Source organism: Melitaea cinxia, chromosome 19 (assembly GCF_905220565.1).
Source record: "Melitaea cinxia chromosome 19, ilMelCinx1.1, whole genome shotgun sequence".
NCBI classification, from domain to species: domain Eukaryota; kingdom Metazoa; phylum Arthropoda; class Insecta; order Lepidoptera; family Nymphalidae; genus Melitaea; species Melitaea cinxia.
In genome coordinates, this window is record NC_059412.1 from 150664 (window position 1) to 164388 (window position 13725).

At 40.2% G+C, this 13725-nt stretch overlaps 1 protein-coding gene across 1 annotated transcript in view; it reads left to right on the forward strand.

Annotated features, from left to right (window-relative positions):
• LOC123662677 (lutropin-choriogonadotropic hormone receptor) overlaps positions 1–3337 on the forward strand; it is a 71272-nt gene extending 67935 nt beyond the window's left edge. Inside the window, exon 17 of the mRNA XM_045597482.1 lies at positions 65–3337. Within this exon, the coding sequence (XP_045453438.1) occupies positions 65–1455 (1391 nt within the window). The 3' untranslated portion in view covers positions 1456–3337. The remainder of the gene's footprint in view (positions 1–64) is intronic.
• The last annotated feature ends 10388 nt before the right edge of the window (positions 3338–13725 follow it).

The following is a 13725-nucleotide window of genomic DNA, read 5'->3' on the forward strand; positions in this document are numbered from 1 at the left end:
TATTACTTTTGAATATAAGTTCGAAAAATGTTAGGGAAATTTAAAAAAATTATTTCCGTGACAGGTTTTTTGGCAGTCGTCGACGCGGGAACACTAGGAGAGTTTCGCGCGCACGCAATAGCGTGGCAGATGTCGGGCGGCTGCCGCCTCGCGGGCTTCCTGGGCGTGCTGTCGTCCGAGCTGTCGGTGTACACGCTGGCCGTCATCACGCTGGAGCGCAACTACGCCATCACGCACGCCATGCACCTCAACAAGCGCCTGTCGCTGCGCCACGCGGCCGCGGTCATGGCGGCGGGCTGGGCCTTCTCGCTCGCCGCCGCCGCGCTGCCGCTGCTCGGCGTGTCCGACTACCGCAAGTTCGCCGTGTGCCTGCCCTTCGAGACCGGCTCGCCCGCCGCGCTCGGGTACGTCGTCACGCTACTGGTTATAAACGGACTGGCATTTTTGGTGCTTCTCGGTTGCTACCTCAAAATGTACTGCGCGATCCGCGGCTCGCAGGCCTGGAACTCGAACGACTCTCGCATCGCGAAACGGATGGCGCTCCTCGTCTTCACGGACTTCTTGTGCTGGTCGCCTATAGCCTTCTTCGCGCTGACCGCCGCCTTCGGTGCCCAGCTCGTCTCGCTGGAAGAAGCGAAGGTGTTTACAGTTTTCGTCCTGCCCCTGAACTCGTGCTGCAACCCGTTTCTCTACGCGATCCTCACCAAGCAGTTCAAAAAAGACTGCGCCCTCGTGTGCAAAGCGATCGAAGAGTCCCGCGTGACGAGAGGTATAGGTCGATGTCGACACTCCTCGAACTTCAGCAACCGGCAAACTCCGGCCAACACGAACAGTCTCGCCGAGCGCTCGTCCCGCGGTCAGCACGGGAACGCCTGCGCCTGCCGCCGGCTCCTGCCGCCCGGCGCCGCCCCCGGGACCGACACGCCCACTAGCAGTGGCGCGAGCAGCGAGCGCCTGCTGCGCTGGCTGCGCGCCTGCGGGCGGCGCTCGGCCGCGCCCGCGCCGCCCGCCCCGCGCCTGCCGCCCGCCCCGCCCGCGCGCGCCGGCTCCGTGTCGTCGTCCGTGGAGTTCTCGTCGTCGCGCTCCGACTCGTGGCGCACGTACGGCAGGCCGCCGCCGCCCCCGCGCAGGGCCGCCTCCTGGCTGGTGGCGCGCAAGACCTCGCAGGACTCCAACCTGTCGTCGTCCCGCAACGACTCGTCCGGCTCGAACGCGACGGCCTCGACGGGCACGTGGCGCACGTCGCGCTCGGGCGGCAGCGCGGCGGCGGGCGGCGCGGCGGGCGGGGCGGGCGCGGGGGCGGGCGGCGCGCGGCCGCGCCTCACGCGCCAGCCGGCCGTGGCGCTGGACGAGCCGCCCGCGTCGCCCGGCGCGCTGCCGCCGCCGCGCCTGCTGCACACGATCCCCTCGGCGGCGGAGACGGACGCGCAAGCCGAGGACGCGGAGGCCCGCTGAGCGCCGCGCCGCTCCGGAGCTGGAACCAGTGTCTTATCGAACCGTCCAGTAGCGCTCGTCGATCGATACCGTTCCCGTGAAGTGACCCTCCGACGGACCGCTGGACGTCACAATAGTCGCTACGACAAATAAGTAGTTAAGTTTTGTACAGTATTACTCGGCGTGACTACTTTAGTCCTGGGCGAGGTAGTAAAAAATAAAGAGATTAAATATTTATTTAGTAAAATTCGTTTTATAGTGCGATCGTTTATCCTAATTAAAATATATAAATAGTGATTATTCATATAAATGTATTTATACAATGGACGTTAACAATAACTGAGTCGGTACAATGTGTATAGAGACTAAGTGCTGCCGGTGAATATTTTGATGTCACGTAGCCTTACGCCCGAGTTGGACTGAAACAGTATTCGATTACAGTATGTACTCGTTCAATATGATGTTATATATTATTATATAATAATAAGATAGATTTTATATGATACAGACGCTGAGTTTGTAACCGCTAGATGTAAGGAGCTGCCAGATTTATGTTACAATGTGTTACGAGTTAGCTGACGTGCGGCCGGAGAACCAGCCTCGTCGTAGACAATAACTGTTGAAAGTCATAGATGACTGTAGCCAAAAATAATGTTTTAATGTTAAGAAATCTGTTTATAAATAGCCTTGTTATATATTAAAATAGAATCATTTTATAAACTTAAAATATTACCAAGAACCCAAAGTGAAAAGTGATAATTTTAATATGAGTAAATAAATAAACAACAATCCGTCTAAATAAATAAAACGTACCTACGAAAAACCTCATTTTTTTATATATACTAATTACTACTCGTATTTTAGTACTCTTAGGTTTAATAAGTCTAGGAAATATCTTTTTTTAAACTACAACGAGTCAAACAATTTGACCATATTTCATCTAAATTTTATAAACACAAAAAGTTGAACTGGTTTTTTTGCTCAAGTTTACGTAAACATGTATTAAATCTATTATATAAGAATTATTTTCTGTAAAAACACTAGTTAAAATATGAAATAAAAAACACGAATGATAAAAATTTAATTTTTTGCTTGAAGGAAGAGGTCTTTAAATCAAGATATGTACAAACAAGAATTCCTTTTTTAATTATTTATTTATTTGAAATTATATAAATAATTAACTTCCTTCAGCGAGTGATATTTTTAAAATAAGTTAGAATATAGGTACCTGTTAAGTGAAAAGCGAATGTCACAATAAAATCAGCCTGTGCTCAAATATTCAAAAGCTGACAACACTACCTACAAGAAAATGACAAATTATTGTGACAAGCTTTAAAGAACATAATAAAATCAGTATATGTCTTTATGATTTGCAATACAATTTGCAGTAGGTATAAAATATTTGAAACATAACTTAAACACAACAATGATTAAGAGTTTGAGAACATTGCTATGACTACTGATTATATTTACATGTATTATTTACACGTGTCATTTACCGGAGACCGTTGCGAATAGCGCTGTTATTTGTGATAGACGACGACGTATCAACACAGTATCTTACACTTCACACCAAAAAGAGCGAAAGAACTCACTACATTTCAGTTGTATATTTTTGCTAATTATTGTTACAATAAAAATAATAATATATATTCAAATGTAGTTGTTACTCGATACATGTATATTTGATAAACGTTATGGATAAATAATTAATAATTGTGTAAAAATATCACCGGCCTAAGTTATTTTAAACATAAAATGTGTTGTCTGTTCAAGTACTTCTATGTATAATGTTTGTGAGCTGAATGTCGAGACTTGTCTATTTATTGAAGATGTTTGAACCGAGCGGTTGAGTGTTATTTATTTATTTATTTCTCTTAAAATAAATGAAATCGGTATAAAATTGAGTTTTTCATTATAATTATGACGCACCCATGTTTGTACTTCCTAGCCGCAAGCCACAACATTAATCGTTCAAAGACACATACACAACAAAAATTACTAATGAGCCATTAACATATGGGTATGGGTACACACTCGGAGAGCACGTTAAGCCGTCGGTCCCGGTCGTTATCATGTACACCTGATAGCGGTCGTTACTCATAGGTTGGCATATATCCGCCAATTCGCAGTGGAGCAGCGTGATGGATCAAGCGCCGATCCTTCTCCTACATTACATACAAAGAGACCTATAACAGTGGTATAAACAGTGGAATGTTAGAGATCTATAACGTGGTGGTAAAAATGTTACAGGCTGAATACAACTGTCGAGTTGCTGACTATTTACTTTTTTTTATGTCACTCGGTCGGCAAGCAAGCGTACGGCTCACCTGATGGTAAGCGATTACCGTAGCTTATAGACGCCTGCAACACCAGAAGCATCGCAAGCGCGTTGCCGACCCAATCCCCAATCCCCCCAGGAGCTCTGGTCACCTTACTCACCAACAGGAACACAATACTGCTTGAAAACAGTATTATTTTGCTGTGATCTTCTGTAAGGTCAAGGTACTACCCCAGTCGGGCTGCTCCATATTTTTAAGCAGGAAATTCCTGCTGTGCCCTACCTTAGTTAATTACAAAAATTAAAATACATCAATAATTAAGCTGTTTGTTAAGTACATTTGCAAAGATATAGGTTAAATTCACGGCGAATAATATTAGTCGCGCTATCAAAAATATGAGTAGAGGTAAATCCCCTGGATATGATGGTCTCAGCATCGGGAATCTTAGGCATGTTTGGGTTCACCTGCCACGCGTCTTGTCCCAGTTTGATAACCTTATCCTCTTCCGTCGTTACTTATCAGAGGAACTTAGTTACCGAAATGATATTAGTTCCTATTATTAAGAACAGAACGAGGAATATGTTGCATAGGAATAACTACCGTCCCATCTCTCTAGCGAAGATGATGGCCAAAGTGCTGGACAGCGTCCTTAATGACATTCTTATAAAACATATAAAATTACACGAAGGCCGAGTCGGTGTCAGGAGTGGGCTTTCGACTGGACGTGCCATATTATGTCTTAAGCAGCCTGTATAGTACTATACAGATAGCAAAATGCAAAAGTTTATTAAACTTGGGGCAAAGTGTGACAAAGTGTGTTTTTGTATATGTACCGTTTATACATCAATACGCATTTATTAAAAAGCCGTTATTTTAATATTACAAACAGACACTCCAATTTTATTTATTTGTATAAAGTATATTAGATATAGATTAAAAAAAATCCTTTGTGCTCCAATTAATGATTTGATCAAAATCACATTGGTATAGTTTTACATTAAGCAATCGGGAATAATTCTGAACCTTGACAACAGTTTACGATGTTATAAGTAACAGGCCATTTTAACGCAAATTCAAAAAAGGAGGAGATTATCAATTCTACTATTATTATTTTTTTAAATAAGTATTTTACCTCCGAACTTTTTAGCTAAGAATCATCGAAATTGTACCGATTTCGATGATTTATTTTTTAATCGAAAGATGATGATTGTCACGTGGTTCCATTTTAATGCGCAACGCATCCATTTTATTACTTGTTGATGTGATTGAAATCGGTTTTTTTTTTCGTTTGCGAGCAAAAAAATATAAAAACCTACATTTTTTTACATATCATGGAGTTTTATGGTTCCGTACCTCAAAAGGAAAAAACGGAACCCTTGTAGGATCACTCTGTTGTCCGTCTGTCAAGACCCTTTTTCTCAGGAACGCGTAGAGGAATCGAGCTGAAATTCATATCTAATACTCAGGTCTACTGTTTCAGGTCTGTTGTTTTGTGAATAAAACAAATATCTAAACCAACGCAATAAATCAAAAAATATAGTCGTTTATGCTGCAAACTTTCGACACTCGCTAGGAAATCCCCCGAGTAGAAATTTTTCATGTTCCTTAGCAAGACCGGACCGGGCATGCCCGATCTGGACCGGATAAGGTATATAACGCAGATGATTGATCTGGACCCGATCAGGAAATCACATCTAATCCTGATCAGGTCCAGACAAATCTTGACAATCTTGCCTGGTCCGGGTCGAGTATGCCCGGTCCGGTCCTTTTAAAAAATATTAATCTATATTCGTGAAAAAATTGAAATATGATACTTAACATAATTATTATTATATTTATTTACGTTTATTTTTTCCAATGTATTATTTATTTTTGTTTTTACTTTAAATATCAATCATTTTTATTTATATTTATATTATTAATTAATTATTATTATCAATTAAATTTCATTTATTACCTTCTATTCATAACTACTTTCTACTACTTACGACTGCTCCACTGTGTAGAAATAGACTGTCCTAAGAACTGTATTATATTAAGTGCGCTTAAAAACATCGATAGCTTGATTCAGGCATGCAGTTATTCCTTACCATACTTGATTATATTTTACATCAGGATATCCTTATCTGGACCGGACCGGGTCCTGATCCAGTATGCCTTACCATACTTGATTATATTTTACATCAGGCTATCCTAGAGCTTGTCGGATCTGGCATGCCTCATTTTATCCTGATCTGGTCCAGATACATGAGCTGGTTGAGCCTGACTTTTTTAACCGACTTCCAAAAAAGGAGGAGGTTCTCAATTCGACTGTATTTTTTTTATGTATGTTACATCAGAACTTTTGTCTGGGTGGAGCGATTTCGACAAATTTTCTTTTAATCGAAAGGTGGTGTGTGCCAATTGGTCCCATTTAAATTTATTTGAGATCTAACAACTACTTTTCGAGTTATATCTAACTTCTACTGGATGTACCGATTTTGATAATTTTTAATTTAATCGAAAGCTGGTGTTTATTATGTGGTCACATATAAATTTTATCGAGATCTAATAACTACGTTCTGAGTAATCTTTGATAATGCGTATTTACTTGACTATTTTTTCGTCGATCTACGTTGTATTACTCTTCGATGTAATTGAAGTCTATTTTTTTAACCAACTTCCAAAAAAGGAGGAGGCTCTCAATTCGACTGTATTTTTTTTTTTTATGTATGTTACATCAGAACTTTTGACCGTGTGGACCGATTTCGACAATTTTTTTTTTCAATCGAAAGGTGGTGTGTGCCAATAGGTCCCATTTAAATTTATTTGAGATCTAACAACTACTTTTCGAGTTATATCTAATAATGCGTTTTTACTTGACGCTTTTTTCGTCGTCCTACGTTGTATTATACAGCATAACTTTCTACTGGATGTACCGATTTTGATAATTCTTTTTTTGTTGGAAAGAAGATATCCCTAGTTTAGTACCATGATAAGGAAACCAGGATCTGATGATAAGATCCCAGAGAAATCGAGGGAAACTCTTGAAAATCTGCAATAACTTTTTACTGGGTGTACCGATTTTGATAATTTTTAATTTAATCGAAAGCTGGTGTTTGTCATGTGGTCACATATAAATTTTATTGAGATCTTTTTGAGTAATCTTTGATAACGCGTAGTTACTTGACTATTTTTTCGTCGATCTACGTTGTATTACTCGTCGATGTAATTGAAGTCGGTTTTTTTTCGTTTGCGAGCAAACACAGTTATTTTCGTTTGCGAGCAAACACAATTATTTTCTGGTCGGGTCAAACCTACAGGTACTTCTTGTGAACTCAAAATCTTGAAAATTGGTACGAGGCAACGTCTTATAGCACAGATAAAGGAAAATTTGTTGTAATCAGATCTCGATGAAATTTAAATGTGACCACATGTCAAACATTGACTTTTGATTTAATTAAAAATCATCAAAATCGGTACATCCAGTAAAAAGTTATGCCGATTTTCGAGGTTTTCCCTCGATTTCTCTGGGATTCTATTATCAGATCCTGGTTTTCTTATCATGGCACCACACTTAGGATATCTCCTTTCCAACAAAAAAAGAATTATCAAAATCGGTTCATAAACGACGAAGCTATCCCCAAACATACATAAAAATTATAAATATACGCTCGAATTGAGTAACCTCCTCCTTTTTTGAAGTAAGACTTAACTGGGGTAGGGCACAACAGGAAATTTCCTGCTCAAAATACGGAGCAGCCCGACTGGGGTAATACCTCGACCTTACAGAAGATCACAGCATAATAATACTGTTTTCAATCAGTATTGTGTTCCTGTTGGTGAGTAAGGTGACCAGAGCTTCTGGGGGGATTGGGGAATCGCTTACCATCAGGTGAGCCGTACGCTAGTTTGCCGACCTAATGATATAAAAAAAAGTCGGTTGAAAAGCGTCGCTTACGCATTCTTGGCAGTAATATATTCTATATCATTCTCTCCTATACATTTATGTGTTTGTTTCTTTAGCTTGCCGCATTTTCGTTTCATCGACTTTCAAATCACAACGACTAAAAAAGTTTCGCTTCAAAAAAAAGTCAGTCGAAATATATTCCGAATATTTCCCACGACTCGATTATTTTATGAAATAATCGATTATTTTATGGAATAATCAATTATTTATTGACACAGTCGTAATAAATATGTTGCTTTTACCTTTTTACCTTATAATTTAGGGGCGGATAAATTAAATGGCCCGGGGCGCTGAATCTTAAAATACGCTACTGCTATTAGGTACACAAGAAAGAGAGCAAATAAAGACAAAAAATACAATTTATTTCAGCTTCTAAAATATTTTACTTATAATAATGATTTAATAAATTTCTAGTAGGTACCTGTGTAGGTATTTGCTATATTTATGACACAACGCCTTGTTTAATTAAAGTTCAATATTACGAATAGACCGCTCATTGAATGTTGTTTTATGTGAACATACAAGAAAAGCGCAAGATGTACATAATTTGAACAACTGAATAACTGTTTAAACTACTACTTAAACTTATTTGGTAACATAGATAGGAACAATATATCTATTACTCGTAGTTGTACGATGTTTAATAATATATATTTTTTTCCGTTAAATCATCCAACATTTATCACCATAATTTGACTGCACATATATTTATATGGACACAGTCTCACATACTTGTTACATGTATTAGTCTTTGTATTAGTAAAAGTAAGTTTTTATTATTACTTCTTCAGCGATATACAAATACGTAGAAAATTATAGCATATAAAATAAATTAACGCAAATGTTATGTCGATTTATAATTTACAAGCAAAGTCGTTGATTTTACTGCGTTTCCATGTACATTGCGTTGCGTTATAAAATATGCTTATAAATACATACACAAAGATTACATATATCACATCTGTATACACGTGTATGTAGCCCATAAACCTATTTACAGCATTGTGCAATAAAACTAACGGATTCGCGTTCCTTGACAACGACTTCAAGTGACTACTTTAAAACTTAATCTTCCACATAATTGGATTCGAGGTAAGATCAAGAAGGCTCAGCTTCCGGCCTCGGCTCACTGGCGGCTCTGGTCGCGAGCTGTGGCCCGGGCGCGGCACCCGGGGCGACTGGCGCGGACTGCGAGCCGGGGGAGGCGGGCGGCGACGCGAACGCGGCGGGCTCGTCGGCCTCGCGCAGGTGGTCCCGTCTCGCGCGCCGCCGTCGGAACTCGGCGAACTGGCGGCCGAGGCGCTCCTCCAGCAGGTCAGGGCGCCGGCGACGCTCCTCGAGCGCGCTCGCCACACTGGCGACGCTAGCGCCGCACGCCTCCTCGTTCACTTCTTTTTCTTCGTCAACCTCCTGCGAAGGTTTTGAATCTTCATAAATAAATTTTTGTATTAATAGGTATTGTTTACCCTTTTGTGTCCTATTTAAGATCTGTAACAACTGTTCGTTAAAGATAGTCATTGTGGAAGTTTAAGGTTTTTAAAAATTGATTTGGTAAAACTAAAACTTAATACTTATATCACGAGAAAGCTCACGTTACCTTAATTTCGGCGAAGGTGACGGGCATGGTGCGGTGGCGCTGGCGCGGCTCGGCGCGGCGCCGGCGTCGGCCGCGGGCGAGCACCGACGCCGCCGCGGGGTACACGGTGTCCATGTCGCCCGCCGGATAGCGCCACTGTTGTAAATAATATATTTTACACGCGAAAACGTAACATTATTATTAATAGTGGTAATAATCGAAAGATTAATCAAACCATTTATTTTGCTATGCTCGTTACACGGTTAGACACACCTGTTTAAAAATTGCTTACGTCACTTACCTTAAATTAGAAGTTTAATTTATGTTTTCGTGCACAACTTTACATTTCACTAAAATGCAGTGTTTACTACGGAAATTATGTCTCAAAAGTCAAACTATTAACATAGTTGCTAGCAGAGACACTTTAAACTTTTGCGGAAAATACGCTGACGAATTCTGTGGATCCTGTCGTGTTCAGTAAGACCGACGCGGTCGGTCTCTTTCGCTCCACAAAATCATTGAGACCTTAATGATTAAAAAAAATGTTAAGTACTATTGAATATTTCGATTTAATTATATTTTTGATATCCAATTAAAGTACAACAATCAAAATGATATTGGCAACTTTTCGTACGCTACTCTGTTGGCACGGAAACCGTCGCCGCGAAACTGACTAGCAGCGAACTCGTTATTTTTTCCCAAGAAATCGGTGTGTTTTAGTGAGTGACCGCGTTCCGGTGGCGCACTGCCAACCGCTCGCCCGCGCCCGCCCGCCGCTGTAAACAAACACGACGCACAAGGAAACGCATCATCTTGTTTTGCTACTACACTAATCTTGAAAGTTGAAACTTATATTGTTAATTTCAATTTTTTTTAAATATCTACACAATATTAATCTAATAATCTTATTTCAACTGTGTTCTCATTTAGCTCAATTATTTTGATTTATCTTAAAAACCGATTATTTAAAGTGTAAATAAATAAACGCCACACACGACTCATTAGGATGAGAATACAAATGCACAAACGATGACAATCATCTGTATAGCTTAATATAAATAATTGTCATGTAGGGGCATCGACCCTACGACCACTAATGCAATCCACCAGTTGTTATGATACACTGCACTAACGAGGGGTGGATCCACCGTCGTGGACACTGGGTTTGCCCACAACATTAAGCAGAAACATTTAGCCACTATTTCCCTTGACTCGATAATTTTATGGAATCCTAGATTGTCTAGCCTAAAAAAGGTCAGCCGAAAGCTTTCATTCCTTTGTTTTCGAATGGGGGGGTGCTAAAAAGGTATTGTGCCCCGGGCGCAAGTTAAGCTCGCTACGTCACTGAGTCTTCATAACTCTGCAATATTACGCAGAGGCTTTTTTTCGGAGTCCGAAATCAAGTCCGAAATATCATGAAGACCGACTAGACTGATATAACTGAGGTAGGGCACAGCAGGAAATTTTCTGCTCAAAATATGGAGCAGCCCGAGTGGGTTGTACCTCGACCTTACAGAAGCCTTATTTAAATATAATGACTTATTGTGTTTGCTCGCAAACCAAAAAAAAATAATTGTGTTTGCTCGCAAACAAAAAAAAAACCGACTTCAATTACATCGACGAGTAATACAACGTAGATTGACGAAAAAATAGTCAAGTAACTACGCGTTATCAAAGATTACTCAAAAAGTAGTTATCAGATCTCGATAAAATTTATATGTGACCACATAATAAACATCAGCTTTCGATTAAATTAAAAATTATCAAAATCGGTACACCCAGTAAAAAGTTATTGTGGATTTTCGAGAGTTTCCCTCGATTTCTCTAGGATCCCATCATCAGATCCTGGTTTCCTTATCATGGTACCAAACTAGGGATATCCCCTATCCAACAAAAAAAGAATTATCAAAATCGGTACATCCAGTAGAAAGTTATGCGGTATAATACAACGTAGGTCGACGAAAAAAGCGTCAAGTAAAAACGCATTATTAGATATAATTCGAAAAGTAGTTGTTAGATCTCAAATAAATTTAAATGGGACCAATTGACACACACCACCTTTCGATAAAAATTTTTTTATCGAAATCGGTCCACCTGGTCAAAAGTTCTGATGTAACATACATTAAAAAAAATACAGTCGAATTGAGAACCTCCTCCTTTTTTGGAAGTCGGTTAAAAAAGACTTCAATTACATCGCCAAGTAATTCAACGTAAGTAGACGAAAAAAATTATCAAACGCACTAGTCGTCACTAGGATTGTCGAGGGTTTCTCTAGATTCTTTGGGATTCCATTATCAGATCCTGGTTTCCTTATCGTGGTGCCATACTTGGTATATCTACTTTCCAACAAAAAAAAATTATCAAAATCGGTTCATAAACGACGAAGGTATCCCCGAACATACATTATATATATACACGGTCGAATTGAGTAACCTCCTCCTTTTTTGAAGTTGGTTAAAAGATACCATTGTGCTTTACACCACGCGATTGAAATAAAACTTCTTTAGCTCATCATTACAGCCTATACAGTCCACTGCTGGACATAGGCCTCCACAAGTTTACGCCAAAAATAACGTGAACTCATGTGTTTTGCCCATAGTCACCACGCTGGGCAGGCGGGTTGGTGACCGCAGGGCTGGCTTTGTCGCACCGAAGACGCTGCTGCCCGTCTTCGGCCTGTGCATTTCAAAGCCAGCAGTTGGATGGTTATCCCGCCATCGGTCGGCTTCTTAAGTTCCAAGGTGGTTGTGGAACCTTGTTATCCCTTAGTCGCCTCTTACGACACCCACGGGAAGAGAGGGGGTGGCTAAATTCTTTAGTGCCGTAGCCACACAGCTTTTCTTTAGCTCAATCTAACTTATATCTCTCTCAGCTTTCGTTCGTCTCGCCCGATCAGCTTACTCCCCAAGTGAAGCGTGCGTAAAGAAGTTTTACTTCAAAACCTGCTTTGCATGTAAAATTGCCAAACGACTTTTAAACATGGTGTCCACGATTGTAGTACCTACTCTAGAAGTATTTTATTTCTTCATTGTAAGAAACCTAATGCTTAACCTAATATACGTAGATCGTTACTTTCTCTATCACAAATACTAATACAATTTTCTTATCATTGACGAAGGTATCCAAGTAAGTACCATGCTTGTTACGAACTAGATAACTTAATATATAAACGGCCGACAAAATAGCCCAAGAATTACCTAATACCCGAGAGGTTCCATAAAAACTTGATCCCTACACTTTATGTTCTTAAGGAACTCCAGCTCACAAGCGATTCTTTATAAAATCTATATAAACAACTTGCGTTTATATCACATGTATGTTACACCTAGCTTGCTGCTGCTAGTTATTAAAAAAAAAAGATATAAAAATAAAGATAAAAGTATAACTATATTTTGTAATATTGAATTGCTATGAGTGAGCTCATGAATGCGCTGTATGATGACTATGCATGAACTGATGTATGTAGCTAATAAATCGTGCAAAGAATTGTCAAAATCGGTACATCCAGTAGAAAGCTATGCAGTATAATACAACGTAGGTCGACGAAAAAAGCGTCAAGTAAAAACGCATTATTACATATAACTCGAAAAGTAGTTGTTAGATCTCAAATAAATTTAAATGGGACCAAATGACACATACCACCTTTCGATTAAAAGAAAATTTGTCGAAATCGGTCCACCCAGTCAAAAGTTCTGAAGTAACATACATTAAAAAAAAATACAGTTGAATTGAGAACCTCCTCCTTTTTGGATGTCGGTTAAAAAGGCGGTCTAATTGCTAGAAGGGCGATGTCTTCCAGACAATCTGTGGGCAAGCGGTAGGGAAGTGTACACAGAGATGTCACGAATAGTGTTACCTAGATCGATATCAATTCATCATCATCATCATCTTCATCATTATCACCATCGGCCCTGCGGTCACCAACCCGCCAGCCCAGCGTGGTAACTATGAGCAACACACATGAGTTCACGCCATTTTTGCCGCGAACTTGTGGGGGAACTATGTCCAGCAGTTGACAGCGATAGGCTAAAGTGATGATGCTGATGATGAGACTGATGTCAATTATCGAGTACAAATACACATACATATACAGCAAAATATAATACACATACATACAAATATATATGTTTGCCTTTTTTTGTTCCGTTCACCCCAATTTAAGTATGAATGAGGATAATCTACCTATATTTTATTTAAAATATTTATGTGTATTTTTAGTAGTACGATAGTGTCATGACTTTTCGTTCGTATTAATGCTGCTGTACGTCACTGCTATCAATGTCAAATGTGTGCGGTCACGTGGTGCGGTGCGCAGTGTGCACGTCGGTTGAGTGACGCATCATTGTAATTGATTATATTGAGTGACGTTTTATTTTACGCTTCAGCCTGTAATATCCCACTACTGGGCATAGGGCTCTTTACCCATGTAGGAAAAGGATCAGAGCTTAATCCACCACGCAGCTCTAATGCGGGTTGGCGGATAT